At 33.4% G+C, this 16,764-nt stretch overlaps 1 protein-coding gene across 2 annotated transcripts in view; it reads right to left on the bottom strand.

Moving 5' to 3' along the window:
* Window positions 1-329: 329 nt before the first annotated feature.
* The window catches only part of HmgZ (HMG protein Z), a 53,310-nt gene continuing 36,875 nt past the window's right edge, over window positions 330-16,764 (bottom strand). For both annotated transcript variants that reach the window (XM_073955956.1, XM_073955955.1), the window contains exons 2-3: window positions 3,394-3,587; window positions 330-1,655 (exon numbers count right to left, since the gene is read on the bottom strand). In XM_073955956.1, the coding sequence (XP_073812057.1) occupies window positions 1,470-1,655; window positions 3,394-3,546 (339 nt within the window). In that variant the 5' untranslated portion in view covers window positions 3,547-3,587 and the 3' untranslated portion in view covers window positions 330-1,469. The remainder of the gene's footprint in view (window positions 1,656-3,393; window positions 3,588-16,764) is intronic.

The following is a 16,764-nucleotide window of genomic DNA, read 5'->3' as shown; positions in this document are numbered from 1 at the left end:
GTGTTGTTTAAACTTCGTCAAAATATTTCACTTGCACACTCATACATTGTTCCTCGAAAATGCAACTAAATGCATCAGAAATAAAAATGATACATGTTAATGCGTACATGTACATGTAAATACGTATTTTTAACGCAGGTAAAGTTAAAAATACGTATTTTTGACGTTTTGAAACACGTAGCTTCGCAGTTGTTATGTACATCAGCGTTAAGAAACAAAATACATCGCAGATTTGAAGTCATTTGTAAAGCAACTGATGACACGGAAGACAGCCTTCCCTTCCCAAATTGTGTGCAGGTATTTTGAAGTTTAAATAAAAACATTGGTTCTTTTTTATTTCTTTAGGTTTTGTTTATTTTTTTGTTATACATATTTAAATGTTTGGATTTTTTGTCATAATTTTTTTATTTGTTTTTGTTGATTTTTTGTTTTTTTTTTTTCTCATTAATATTCAATCTACAATTACATGTACATTTAAAGTTAAGGTTTGTATTTTTTAAAATTTGTATGTATGTATTTTTGTTTTTGATAATAAAATAGAGTAGCGTTTCAAGGTCCCACGGTTATAGGATTACATTTTAGTTCTCACAAGAAGCCGAATAACCACACAAAAGGTGTACTGTTAAATACACAAATTAAACTTGATGTGTGACCAGGTGGTTTTGCTTTATGAATGGCTTAAATGAAACCCACTACCGTTGGACTTAAACGTAAGACTACATTTAAAGTAGGGCTAATTATCAATATTAAGTGCATTATCCGGATTTATTTTGATACATTTTTATATATTTACATCAAATAAATCCCAATGATTCACTTAACAGAAATAATTAGCGCTCAATATAAGAATAGCCTTAATTCAAAATTAACAAAATGGGATTAAATCCTTAATGTTGTTTTTTAATGAAAATATTTTAACATTGTTACATATGTATTGATGTAATATACACAACACATACATACAAATGAAGCATGAAACTAAGTAGATAAATAAAAAAATATCTAAACAAGTTGGAAAAATGTGTTAAAACTTATAATTATTTTTATAAAATAATTATTTCAATTTACAAAAAAGAAAGAAAACCTTAAATGTAATTAGAAATAAAAGAAAAAGAATTATAAAAGATACAAAAAAAGGGAAAATCCTTGTGTTTTTTTCTTTCTTTTTCTTTTAATTCTCTATACTTATTGCAAATGTATGCATATATTTCACGTTAGAATATATATATGTATATTTTGACATGTACATATATAATTTCTTTTTAAATATATTGAAAAGTATCTTCTCCTTTTTCTTTTGAAATATTCTGTTTGTAAATATATGCCACCTTAAGCTTACATTTATAAAATGTTTAAAACTTATATTTGTAAGTTAAACATATAATTTGTTTGTATTTAAATTAAATATTTATGTTTTGTATTTAGAAAAAGATTTGCAGGTTGGTTTTTTGCTTTGCCGCCATATTAATTTACTCGCTCTCTTCTTCTTCCTCTTCTTCCGAGGTATCCTTCTTCTTGGCCTTCTTGACTGGGGCCTTGGCAGCTTTGCTCTTGCGTTTCTTGCCAGCACCAGTGTCAGTACCGCCATTGGCTTCGTATTCCTTAACGGCTTTGTTGTATTCTTCTTTCATTTTGAGAGCTTTTTGTTCCCATTCCTTGGAAAAAGAGAAAGAAAATAATAAACAAGAATTAATATAAATATTTTTTATTTTATAAATAGAATTTTAAGGTATTTTTGATGGAAATTTGCAAAATAGTTGTGTTTTTTTTTTTTTTGGATAATAGGAGTAATTTGGTGTGTGACCTGGCCACTATATAGATTGAATGTGATGTGCCATTTGATGTAACAACGGCCAATATTATGTGAAAGTAATGCTAAGTTTACATTTACGAAATCCACTCGATTTCATCTGTCAAATCCATAGGTTAAACGTCAAATGAAATCCAATGGATTTCAGATAAGATTTTATTTGACGTTTGAGCTATGGAATTGACAGATGAAATCGAGTGGATTTCGTAAATTTAAACTTAGCATAAGTCCATATATACATTAGGCAATTTTCCTTGCGGAATTGGCAGTTTAATGGAGAGAGAGAGGTGAGACATATGGTAACATTTTGCCTCTCAACACCCTCTCTCTCTCCGACAAAATGACAATTGCCGCATGAAAAATTGCCTAACGTAGATATGGGGCTCAATTGTTGTTCTATGAAAATTTGAAATGAAAACTTTTCTAAAGGCATTAATTGTCAAATTAAAAATTAAATAAAGAAAATATTTTTCATTTCAAATTTTCACAGAACAAGAATCCAGCCCATGGACTAATAATAAGTTTACATTTACGAAATCCACTCGATTTCAACTGTCAATTCCAGTGCTTAAACGTCAAATGAAATATAATGGATTTCAGATGAGTTTTCATTTGACGTATACGCAAAGGAATTGACAGTCGAAATTGAGTGGATTTCGTAAATGTAAACCAAGCATAAGACACATTTATAAAGGTAGGTGTGTACAGCTGTGAAGATGCATTATTTTAATTGAAATCATAGTAGGTCTGCGTAGGCATGAACACCACCATGACACCTTGTCGTAACTTAAGGGTCAAATACATACGGTCCGTTGTGCGACGCGTTGCGCGTTGAACACAACAACCACATGAAAAATTGTGTAAGTGATGCCAAGTTTGTTCTTGAAGTTTTCATGTGGTTGTTGTAACACGACGCTCAACGGACCGTATGTGCCGCGGCCTTAAAGCTGAAAACAGATACAACGTTTGATTAAAGTTTTGTGTCGTTTTGGCCGTTTTTACACTGTTGGGCATGATGCCGAAAAATTCAAATTCATTTGAAATATATGCCGGCAAACAGATAAACGCTGGACTTTGGTATCGTCGTCGCCCTGTTGTTGTTGTTTTTTCTCGACGCCCAACGCAAAACTTTAATCAAACGTTGTATCTGTTTTCAGCTTTAGGATAATAGAAGCTATTTGATGTGTGACCATGTTTAATGACTATTAATGTAATAACGGCCAAATTTAGATGAAAGTCCCAATTTACATTAGGCGAGTTTACTTGCGGCAATTGTCAGTTTGTAGGTGAGAGAGGGGGCTGAGAGGCAAAGGGTTACCATATGCCTCACCTCTCTCTCCCTCAAACTGACAATTGCCGCAAGTAAACTCGCCTAATGTAAATTGGGACAAAGTAATACACATTTATACAGGTAGACGCATAGCGGCACCAGACTAGCAGTCAAAAATGCTTTGGTGTAACTTAAAAGTCAAAATTTGTTAACAAAGCGAATAAAATTCATTTCGTATTGGTAATTAAAATTTATATTAATTAATTTTATAGTAGAAGTTGAATTAACTTTATATGTCTTCCAAAATACTTACAGTCTTATCCTTAATAGCTCTCCACATTTCACCACCACGTTTGGCGATTTCAGTAACTTTACTGCCGGGATTTTCCTTTTTGATTTGTTCACGATGTTCATTGAGCCACAGCATATAGCCGGACAATGGGCGTTTTGGACGTTCGCCAGCCATTGTTTTGTTGTTTTTTGTTAGTTAAGGATTAAAAAGTGAAGCTAGAAAGAGATAGGAACAAGTAAAGCAAACAATTATATAAAATATTTAAAAAAAAAGTAGAGAATAAAAAACGAATTGGTTTTATCATAAGACCTAAAGACTTATGTAAACGTGGCCTAAACATAAAAATAGGTCACAAACATCGCATAGAGTTGTAGGGTATGGGATCTCGTATCAAAGGCAGTATATAACTTAGGTTAAAACCCTCAGGGTAATATTGACTTGCATTTCCCAAGAATTTCAGCCATCCTCTCAAATGATTCTTCTAAAAATAGAATGGGCAGCAATTTGCTCTTTAGATATGATAAGTTTCCCCTTGTTTCTTCTGAATTACTCGAGGGAAACAATTTTTAATCCAATTCGATTTGATTCAGATTCGCTCTCCTTTTAATCAGACATTTTAGCTCCGTAATAATGTGGCTTAAGCTACTTTTCATTTATGCAGATGAAATATGAATGTTTATTTTTCATTTCGTTGAAATTAATGTAAAGATGACAGTTTGCGTTAATGTGTGTATACCTTAATATGTATTTAAATACATACGAATATACATTTGTACATGCTTTCATATATTTCAACATATGTGCTTAATTAGTCTCCATACATAATTATTTATACATATGTATTGAAACTTAAATGCCAATGACCCTTTGAAATGAAATGTCAATACATAACTGTGTTAAGCTAAAGATTTTCCTTGGGACAGTCATACGTAAACATTCCTTTATATATAACAAATTCGATGCAATTCAATACTTTTTATCGTGAATCACATATCAAAGAAGTGATTATTAAAATAAGTCGAAAATTTAATATGTGAGCAAGGTGGCGGGCGTTACAACATAAAGGCTAAATCGGAGAACTTGCCCAAAAAATTGTTATAAGTATAAAATGTGACCTCAACAATTTGCAATTTCTATTTCGTTATTTCGCTTCGGGTTTAATAAATTAAACCTTTTTATAAAGTTTGGTGTGTGACCAGGTTGAAATTGGCATGTGGCTTTGGACCTTAATGAAATTTAATTGTCCGCTTTGCAATATTAGGTGTGTCTTTTTACTTACTAAATGTTGCTGAAACATTTTTTCAGCAACTTTTCCTTTACACAACTGTCAAAATCTGCAACATTAGTAATAATTATTACTAATTATCACGTAAAAAGACACGCTATTCTCGCACTATTGGTGTAAAACGGCCAATATCAGTACTGCTGAGCTTAAGAATACTCTTATCAATTAAAAATTCCTATCTACTCAAAATTGCCGACTTTATGAATTTTCTGAACAGTGGCAAATTCCTATATACTACAATAAAGATTTTTATTCATAATTTTTATAAAATTGCGAATTTTTAAGGTTAACAATTTATAGTTTGAAGTGTTGCCATGTAGCTTTATTGCTTTAATATCCTTAAATTGACATGTGACCCTGCATCTTTAATAAATAAACAACTCTAGCTAACTAGGCGTTTGCACCAGACAGTTTGTCTTCAAATACAACTCTGATTTACTAACACATATGCTCTGTTCCAGAACCTGCAAGAAGCTACTACTTTTTTCTAAGATGACATTTTTTCCTTTATGTTAACGAAAAATTAGTAGATTCTTGCAGTTCTGGAACAGACCAATACATACATACACTTGTTGGCTGTCTTCCAGCTGTCCATCATTTTTTCAAATTAACAAATTTTTGACGTTTTTTGTAAAAATGTGTGAGATAATAATTGAAATGAGTTGAAAACAAAAGAACATGAACAAAAACAGAATATGTGAATTGAAAACAAGAGGAATTCGATGATTTTCATTCATAATTTTACAACTGTCCATGCAGTTGTCGGGACGCCTACGTCACGCAGGCAAGTTTTGGGTTTTTGACAATCAATACATGAATTCAACTCTTCTGTCATGTGTAAACCCAGGGTAAAGGGGTGTTTACACTAGCCCATGGCACAATCATACAGGTACCCGCATCAGCCCAGCTGATGTACTGCGAGCTGTCAAAAAAGTTGTTGTAATTGAAACACACAAAATTAAAAAACAAAAATTTAAAAGAAAAATTGTGAATTTTTGACGGATTTTTGTAATGATGTGTTTATTAATAACTGCCTAACAACATTTTGTTGAAAAAATTGTGGGAATCGCTTTATTTTTGGAAAACATTTTTGACATTTCACAGTACTGAACTCGTTTTTGTTGTAGTTGTCGGCTGATGCATCTACCTGGTAATTGTGCCATGCACTAGTCATCAATGTCATATGACCTGAAATTTTCCATCGTTATACAGTCGCTAATGCGTGCAATATTGGGATTTTGCTTATGCTATTTACTTTTTGCGCCACACTAGCAAAAATGCAGTGAAATTACGTCTCCACATTGTCTGTATGGGCAGATATGGAATGTTTTTATTTCGGTTCATATGACATTGATGGCTAGTGTAAACACCCCTTAACAAATGTCATCCTATTGTGGTGTTATAACGACCATTAGTTACTTGAAATAAAAAAAATTAAAGCATACTTTTAGGTCAATAATCAACATTTACGAAATCCACTCGATTTCAACTGTCAATTCCATTGTTCAAACGTCAAATGAAATCCAGTCGATTTCAGATGAGTTTTCATTTGACGTATAGGCAAAGGAATTGACAGTTGAAATCGAGTGGATTTCGTAAATGTAAACATAGTATAACATTGTCAAATTTCATATTATTTCTTTGCAAAATAAATACTAATTAGTCCCGGTCCACACTAGCGTGAATTTCATTAAAAAAATTTCATGAAATTAGATGTTCTAAAATCGAAGTTACCACAACAGTAATTTTATGATTTTACTCTACTATGGGCGTCGATCTAGAGACGCATAATTTCATATAAAAATTTCAGTGAAATTACTGTAGTGTGGCCCGGGACTTAATGACGTAATTGTTCTCTTTATAATACTCTCACCCTAATGGTGTAAAAGCGGCCAACATTAGCTTTATATCAAAAATACCTACTTAAAGAATATTCTCGAATGAAGCTTTTTATTCGTAATTTTCAATAAATGTTGCATTTTTATGGTTAACAATTAATAGTTTGATGTGCTGCCATGTACCTATACTGTTTCAATATCCAGAAATTGACATGTGACCACATACCTTAATAAAAATACAACTCTAGCACACTAGTGTTGTGTTATAACGACCACTAGTTAATTGAAATAAAAATTAAAGCATACTTTTAGGCCAATCACTAGGCTATTGAGTTACATAATCATTTTTCTACAATTTCTTTGCAAAATAAATGCCAATTATTGACGTTTAACAATACCATCAACTTGCTCACCCGCTCCCTCATAGTTATAAAATCATTTACAAATCTCTGTGCGGCAATTTATATTATTTACATGTTATGTATTTGGAAGAGATGGCCTGCACCACCCACCCACTTATCAAAAAGATACTGACTACATGATAATCATCTCCGCAGTGAGTGTGGTTGATATGGTAGGTTGAGCTTCTCTTTTGTTTCTTTTGTTTTAATAGTTGTGGTGGTGTGTGGCGGTATTGTATTATTTTTCATGGCAGCAAAACTTTTACTCTCAACCGTTAAATAACCTTTCATATTATATCCTCGCCTTTTGGTGTTTTATGTGTGTTGTTGGTGTCAACAAACCCAAAAAAACTTCTCCCCGCCAAAGATGGAAACAGTTGAACATTGCCAACCATAATTTATGCCACACCATTTGAGTGCGTTATAAAATTTACATGTTTCAAAAAAGTTATTCAAACACTTTAATGTGTTGTTGTATCTTTAAAGGGTAGCTTACAGGATAAAGGTATGGATAATCTTATTATCGTGTGGCCTTGCGCCTTTATGCAATTTTAACTGTGATAACAACCAGTTTCGTAGGAAGAGAACGGCTAGGAAAAAGCTTCTTCATATCAGTTCTATCTCAAAAACTCCAAAAGTTGCTTAAGAAAGTGCAGTATAGACTCTATAATCCAGACGGCACATGCTCGGCGGTGACCGAATTACCGAATAGTACCAAAAATAAATTATTTTCTATCGGGAAAGGCATCTAATAATACTATTTTAATTGAAATTGCTACAACGGAACACCTAAATGAAATATACAAGTAAAAAATGCCCTTAGTGTAAAAAATAGTTATGTCCGGATAATTTTAGTTTCCGGATTAATCTCCAAAATATATTTCTTTATTATAAATTTGATTGATTATGTTTAATTTTGTATTAAAGATTATGTACAAGCAAATAATAACAACAACTTGACGGGTGGCCATGTGACTTTATCACTTGAAAGAGCGGAAATGAACATGTGACCTTGCCACCTTAATGTAATTTCAACTGTCTGTAATAACTGTCTCACTGATGGTGTAACAACGGCCATGCACACATTGTATCAGAACTAAAGCCTACTTTGAGGCATCATATTATAACCCAGCAAAAAATTGGAAGTTGTGCAATTGAAGTTATGATTTCACAACATCTTTCGATGTAGTCCAACGGAGTTATGAAAAATGCATTCCGTTCGATACATTTTATAAGCAGTTGCTTTAGAGATCCCTACAAAACAAAAACAGTTGGTTGATCCCTACCCGTCGCTGCCGACATAATTTCTTCAAACGAGAAACAAGTGTGAATATATTTCGAAGAATTTGTTATAAAATAAAAAAATACAAACTAAAGGCCTGGGTACATAAGCTGCTTTGCCTGGTTGCCTTGCTTTCCTGCTTCATTTTTGACAGAAGCAAGCAAGCAACCAGGCGAGGCAGCTTATGTACGTAGGCCTTAAAGTTGCGAACATTTTTGTGGTTATTTACGAGACGGAAATTTTTAATGGAGTGGAGTTAGATTCGAAAGCTGAACTAGTGATGGGAAGGCAACATAAAAAACCTTTAGGATGACGAAGAAAAATCAGTTGCGGTTGGATTAAATTGAGAACGGAGGAAGTACACTCAATTGTACTTATTTGTTCTGGGATATTTCGCAGTAGCTTCCATTTTTACTTTAGATTGATTAAAAACACAATCCGAAGAGTGCCTTTAAATTCAATCCAAACGACTACATCAAAAGCTGTGATTTGGATCGAAAACGGAGTGCATCCTAGATGTGTGCTGTGGAATCAAAATAGAGTGCATCCTAGCTGCGCACTCTCTTGTAACATTCATAAGTGAATTCATAGGAAAAGATGTACTCCAACGGCAAATGTACTGTACACTTGTAGTGATTTAACTGCATCCGCGGATGCAAACTTTTTGCTGGGTAATATGCATTAGTTTCGCAACTTTGAAGACCATAATTCATTTTGTTGATTCAAAAATGGCACTAAATCTAAAGTTCTGTCAATATTTGTTTATTATTAGCCATTGTTTATGTAAAAAGTAATAATTTGACTTTATTACATCAAAGTCCGAAAATGAATATGTGGCCTGGCCACCTTAATGCAATGCAGACTTTCTGTCATAACTGTATCTCGGTTGGTGTAATAACGACCAATTGTTACTTTGTATTAGAATTACAGCATACTTTAAAGAAAATTATTGCAAAATTGCATGATTTCATAGATTGTAAAATAATGGATAATTTTGAGTGTCATTTCTTCTTTTTTTTACATCGATAGGGCCCCGATGTCAGTCCATCAGTCACTTTACTTACAAAACAGTAATAAAAATGATTTTAAAACATATTGAAGCCCCCACCAAACCAAACATTTATTACTATCCCCAACAACAACATTGTTATTTTGTTATTTTTTTCAAATGCAACAAAAAGTCAATAATTTATAATTTACATCGATAGGGCCCCGATGTCAGTCCATCAGTCACTTTACTTACAAAACAGTAATAAAAATGATTTTAAAACATATTGAAGCCCCCACCAAACCAAACATTTATTACTATCCCCAACAACAACATTGTTATTTTGTTATTTTTTTCAAATGCAACAAAAAGTCAATAATTTATAATTTAAAAGAGTAAAAGCAAAAGAGACCACTTTTATGATGTAATAAAGAAAGTTTTCTCTTTGTTTTCCCCCCACAAAAACCGTAAAAATTACAGTGAAGGGCAAAATTCATTTGACAACAGAGCCAACCAACCGACCCATTATCTCTCACACACAGAGCATTAAAACTTTGGGTGAGTATAACAGTTTTATATAAAAGAGGAAGGAGATTACCCCCACTCACTGAGTGGTGCTGTGTTATCGTTTCTCGTTGTGTGTTCGTTCGTGTACTTATCAAACTACCTCGGCTGTGCTACTGCTGAATTTTGCATTACGAGTGTTGGGTGTGTGTGCGCCCCCCCTTGTGTGGGGATTATAAAAGCTGGCAGCACTACCAACAACTTGTGTAAATGGATGACGGGCATGCATGTGTGAGTGTAATATGGGGTTCTTCGTTGTGTGCAGCACTTTATTTGTATTATTGCCGTGGTATTTTTTCGTTGGTTTTTGCTCGTTGTTGTCCTCGTTTCTTTAGTGTGTGTGTGTGTGCCTGTGTGTGGGGAAAAAGTTTGAGCTTGTGCGCTGTAAGAGGGTTTGTGAATACATACTTTTATAGGAATTTGCGCAGTGGAAAATATATTATGAAGAACTTTTTCTATGAATAGACATAACAACGGCAGCAGCAGCCAGCATACATACAATCAAATCAAATAACGTCAATATAAAAGAATAACGATGGCGACAAAGTGGTAGCAAAAAACCAACGAGTAGATATAAATTGCATAACTTTTTTTCTGGGGGAGTAAGTTTGTTTTTTGTTAGAATTTTTTATTGGTTTTGTTTCTCTTTTGAATGAATAAATAAATAAAAAAAGGGAAAAATATGTGAAATTGCTATATAATAATTACGTATACAAAAAGTATGCAATGGTTTTTGGCTTTGAAAGGAGGTCTTTAGAATGTATAAAAGGTTCAAGTCTATTTTAAGGGAAATATTAATATTTCAAAGAGGTTTTTTCCCATGGAAAACCTTATTCAGCCAGTCTGAATTGAAGGTTGCCTATCGGAAACCTAAATCAGCCAAGCTGAATTGCCAGTTTCCCATGGAAAACCTAATTCAGCCAGGTTGAATTGCAAGTTTCCCTTGGAAAACCTAATTCTGCCAGGCTGAATTGCAAGTTTCCTGTAGAAAACCTAATTCAGCCAGGCTGAATTGCCAGTTTCCCATGGAAAACCTAATTCAGCCAGTCTGAATTGCAAGTTTCCTATAGAAAACCTAATTCAGCCACGCTAAATTGCCAGTTTCCCATGGAAAAACTAATTCAGCCAGTCTGAATTGCAAGTTTCCTATAGAAAACCTAATTCAGCCAGGCTGAATTGCCAGTTTCCCATGGAAAACCTAATTCAGCCAGGCTGAATTGCAAGTTGTCTATGGAAAACCTAATTCAGCCAGGCTGAATGAAAGTTTTCCTTATTCAGCCAGGCTGAATAGCAGGTTTCAAATGGAAAACATTATTCAGCCAGGCCGAATTAAAGTTTTCCTACGGAATCCCATATACAGACAGGCTGAATTGAAGTTTTCCTATGGAAACCCATATTCAGCAAGGCTGAATGAATGTTTTCCTATGGAAAACCTCAATTCAGCTAGGCAGAATGAAAGTTTTTCTACGGGAAGCCTTATTCAGCCAGGCTGAATTGAAGTTTTCCTAAAGATAACTAATTTCTCTGGTACTATTAAATAAATAAAAAAACAATTGGATTATCAGTCCAAAATAAGTTGACCAGATAAGGCTAATCTAATAATTCTTTAAATTTTTTTTTTAAATTAATTATTAGAATTAATTAATTAATTATTTAGAATTTAATTTCATGAATCATAAGATCATTTTCAATGAAAGATAAACAACAAGAAAGAGAATAATTGATAATCGTTATTCACACAATGTATATGACTTAATCAGCTAGTCTAAATGTCACCTAGATTACTAATCAACAAACTCAACTGAGAGAATGAAATGAGAGAGCATGTCTCGGCACCGGGTTCTTTATTTTATTCGTTGTTGCCGTTTAATATACTTCTAAATTTTGTGAAGTATATATAAATGGCTAAATAATTGTTAGTATGTGATATCAAGTCGTATTAACAACAACAAAGACCAAATTGAAATACTTGTGAACAACAACGATGACAACAGCACTGACCATTATTTGTTTTTTTGGCGCTCACTTTTGTGAGAGACCTGTTTGTGGTGTGAGTTAAGTATTGTTTGTCTTTCTTTTTTGTTAAGTGTCGACAATAATAAGCACCGGTTGTTGTGTTCAATTAAATTATGGCGCAAATAAATATCTATTTTTCACGCTATTTTAATATGTAGTTGTTATTTTTACGCTAAACACATAAAAAAACAACAAATGCCGGCAATAAGCTGTTGTTACCTATGCCTGAGAGCAAGGTATTTCAAAAAGAGAGACATTGCACAATTGTTGAGTATGCAATTTGGAGAATTGATCTCATTCGTGTGAAATAGATAGAACGCTATGAAGGTCTTGTTGGAAAAAATTGCTATTTAGTTATTTTATTTGCATTTTACTTTTGCAAGGGAATGGACGGGAAAACAGATTCCGTCTGTGGTAATACAAAAATAAAGACAAGAAATCAATGGGAATTTAATTTCAAAGTCTTTATTATAAGGAAGAGTTAAATTCAGGGCCGTTATTACACTGTGGAAGGAGTTATTGGTTGTGAGTTTCATAGTTTTCAGCTTTTAAGACAGCAAAATAAACTAAATTAAATTGTTTAAAAAAAGATATGTTAAAAAGTGAAAGCTATGAGGTACTTTACTTCAAGTTAAAGGCCTCTCTAAAGCAGACATGACCAAAAAGAGAACGGAGAAATTGTGAATGTATTCAAAATATTGGCAACTTATAATAGTGTGTTAGTAAGTTTGTATTCACGCAAGCTATAAAACAATAACATATCAAAACATTTGTTCTCGTTTGTACGCTCTTTCTGTGCATTCGGGTCGTGTGCGTGTAAATTGCCGAAAATCATCGGCACCGCCGTGCCAAATGTGGCCATGCTTGCTCTAAAGATTAACACAAATGTTATAGTCAAAAGTTGTGACAAAATTCTGTGGCAAAACAATCGGTTGTGAGTTTCATAGTTTTCAGCTTTTAAACCCGCAAGATAAACTAATTTGGAGTGTTTAAAAAAAAGGAGACGTTAAAAGGTGAATGCTATGATGGTCCTAACATCAAGTTAGAGGCTCTCCCAAAGATGAACACAAATTTTAAAGACAAAAGTTTGGACAATATTCTATGGCAAAAAGAATATGAAAATTGGCTTGTTTTCAGCTTTTAAACCAGCAAAATAAACGAATTTAGAGGGTTTAATAACGTAAAGATAATTTTAAAACAGAATAATATGACAATCATGACCTCAAGTTAAAGGCCTCACCAAATTCTGTGGCAAGAAAATTATGAGAAAGTCCCGGTTCACACTAGAGTAATTTCATTGAAAAAACTTCATGAAATTATGCGTTTCTAGATCGAGTTCCATTGTAGAGCAAAATCATAAAATTGTTGTAGTGCGGAATTCGACCTAAGAACGCCTAATTTCATGAAACTTTTTAATGAAATTTACTCTAGTGTGGACCTAGACAAAATGAATTAATTTAGAGTGATAAAGACATAAAGATACGTTAAAAAGAAAAGGCTATGACAATCTTAACTACAATTTAGGAGCCTTTCTAAGGATGAACACAAGAAAAAATATTAAAAAATGAACTGGGAATTAATTGAATTTATAAAACATATGTAGGAACTGTACGACGTCAAGAAACCACGGATAGATATTTTTGAACAATGAAGAACTAGATTAATGACCGTTAGTACACGACCAAATGAGTTAATTGTTGAGAGTTTCGCAGTTTTCAGCTTTTAAACCCGCAAAATAAAGGAATGTTAAAAACATAAACAATAAATCAGGGTCTCAATTATGTTTCTATTAAAATGTGAAATGAAAACTTTTATAAAGGAAAAAGCTGTCAAATGAAAAAAAAAATATAAAGGATTTATTTTTCATTTCAAATTTTCATAGAACAAGAATCCAGCCCCAGGGATATATATTTTTTAATTGTTTAAATTAAGCGCCCTTATTACACTTTAGATGGAGTTATTAGTTAAGAGTTTCATAGTTTCCACTGTACAGGATTTAGTAACCCCAGTGGATTTTAATAATTTCATATACGCCAAACTTATCCTCATAAAGCAAAAACCTCATAAGGCAAAAATCTCTAATGTAAACAACCTATAAATGTTGGTTGTCTTCATAACCCAGCAAAAAATTTTGGAAGTTGTGCAATTGGTGTTATGATTTCGCAACATCTTTCGATGTAGTCCGACAGAGTTATGAAAAATGCACTCCGTTCGATACATTTTATAAGCAGTTGCTGTAGAGATCCCTACAGATCATGCAATTTTTTCAATGAAATCACTCTAGTGTGAACCGGGACTTTCGTGATTTCGCGCGGAATCAAGCAAAATTTATCATGATTTCGCATACAAAAATGAAATCATCTTATTTCGTGATTTCAGCGAAATCAACATCAAAATCACAGTACACATGATATACAACCCTGTTTTTACCTAAAAAAGTACCAAAAGTTTCAACACTTTTCACGTACCACAATAAAAAAGGTAGATGGTCAATTGCTGCAACTTAAAATTGTAGTATCAAAATTTGTAAACAATGTGAAAAAAATGTTAAATTACTTTGTTACAATGCTATTTTCGTTGTGTTCCCGTACTTTTTTAATGGAATGTTAGAAAAAAAGAGCGAATTGTCAAAAATTACTTCCCCATACAAATTTGGTAAAAAAAATACGGGAACGGAAAAATGACGGAAATTGCAAAAACTCCAGCAGAAATATCAAAATCAACGTATCAGCTATCGTATTAAGATGCCAATGAACATGCTGCTAGTGTCTACTAGGCCAAAATTTGGTAAAACCGGCAAAAGTAGTGAAAGTTGTAAACTGCTCCCATATGAATTGTATGGGCGAAACCTATAGCCCTGCGTGTTGCGTGTGCGTTCAAAAATACAAAAACAAAATACATGTATTTGTTTGTTTTTGTATTTTTGAACGCACACGCAACACGCAGAGCTGTAGGTTTCGCCCTATGGTCTCAGAAGTAAAGGCACGCTTTTCGAGTAAAAAGTGGTAAAACTTGAAGATTCTTGTACGTAAAGGAACAGAGCTATTGTATGACAGAAAGCAGGAGAGACATGTCTCTTTCTTGACAATGTCAGTGTTGCCACACATGTTTACTTTGTCTTTTTAATATGTCAATATTTGCAATGTAAATATTGCATTTATGAAGTCGGTCATTAAGGCCAGATTCTGTTCTGGCCTTTACTTTAACAATGAAGTTATATTGAGGGACGTTATTACACTTCCGAATGGGTTATTGGTTGAGAAGAAAAAAGAAAATACACTGGATTTATTATGAAGATTTATTTGACGTATTCTCAGTGGAACTGCCACTTGTATTCCAACGGATTTCATAAATGTAAACTTTCTATTACTTTAAAGGATACGGCTAACAGTGCGTTTAGACTACGCTGGATTTAGGAAATCCAGTGGATTTAAGTTGTCAATTTATACAATATATGTCAAATATATCGAGATAATGCACTTAATCTTCGTATAAGTTAATAGTCTAATGCTTGGTTTACATTTACGAAATTCACTCGATTGCAATTGTCAATTTCTTTGCGTATAAGTCAAATGAAAACTCATCCGAATTCCATTGAATTTCATTTGACATTTAAGCAATGGAAATTGACAGTTGAAATCGAGTGGATTTCGTAAATGTAAACCAAGCATAAAAGCAGAAATAAAAGCTCTGTTCCTTTACGTGTAAGAATCTTCAAGTTTTACAACTTTTTACTCGAAAAGCGTTCCTTTACTTCAGACACCATACAATTCATATGTGAACAGTTTACAACTTTTACCACTTTTGCCGGTTTTACCATTTTAAAAAGTAAATGAACATACATTTAGAAAATCTCGATTTTTCCACACAAAATAACTTCATTAATTTAAGTATTTTTTAAAACATTACCAGAAAAAACATTCGTATGTCTAATCCTGACCCAGAACTTTGTTATATCCCACAAATTCCTCAAGCGTAATCAACACAACACACCCACAATTAACCTTATCACCTCCATCGGTCGAATATTAAATGATGCAACAAGGTATATTAGCAAATTGCACATTGTATTTAGATATATGTATATGTACGCCTAAAATCGTTCACAACACTAAGAGAATATTAGACTGGTTACCGTTTTGTGGTCATATCAAGTGGTATCTCTGTGTGTTTGTGTGAAGAACACCTAAGGAATGTGTGCATCAGCACCATCATCATCATGGGCATTCTAATTGTTGCATACGCATCAACATTACACACATCTTTTACGAGCGAAAATTTGGCATGAATGTGTCTCACTATGCCGTCGCCACCACTTGCGAGATCACAGCCAATACCAATTGCTTGTTATTGTTTGCATTTTGAAGAATATAGGAAGTGTGTGATGTACTCACTCACATTTCTTCTACCATATGTGTTAACAAACGGTAAGGTTATTTTTCAGTGATGTCAAGTCCATATTTACATTTGGCAATTTTCGTTGCGGTAATTGCCAGTTTGTCGGCGAGAGATGGTGCTCAGAGGCAAAGGGTTACCATATGCCCCACTTCTCTCTCCATCAAATTGGCAATTGCCGGAAGGAAAATTGCCTAATGTAAATATGGACCAACTAATGGCTATATCACACCATATGCTTTTTCACATGTATGACATCAGCTGGTCTGTATATCAGTATACCAGTATATAAAAGAATAAAAATGAAAAGGGCAACCCAGTTCGAAATTCGCTCGGCCTTCTTTATTCTTTTATTTTTATTATGTCAGAAATAAAGCAGGAAAGCAAGGCAAGCAGGCGAGGTAGCTTATCTACCCAGGCCTTAATTATATTCCATTCCAGCTGGAGGAAGCGTTTAAAGCCATTTTTGTTGGAAACTTCTTTTTATACCCTCCACCATAGGATGGGGGTATATTAAGGTTGTCACTACGTTTGTAATTACTCTAAATAATCATTGTAGACCCCACAGACTATATATATTATTGAGCAGCGTGCAATTCTACATCGATATAGCCATGTCCTTC

The sequence above is a fragment of the Musca autumnalis genome, unplaced genomic scaffold (genome assembly GCF_047663935.1).
Source record: "Musca autumnalis isolate F117 unplaced genomic scaffold, ASM4766393v1 scaffold_5, whole genome shotgun sequence".
Lineage (NCBI taxonomy): Eukaryota > Metazoa > Arthropoda > Insecta > Diptera > Muscidae > Musca > Musca autumnalis.
The sequence above is the reverse complement of the archived record's forward strand: the minus strand, read 5'-3'. Positions and strand labels throughout refer to the sequence as shown.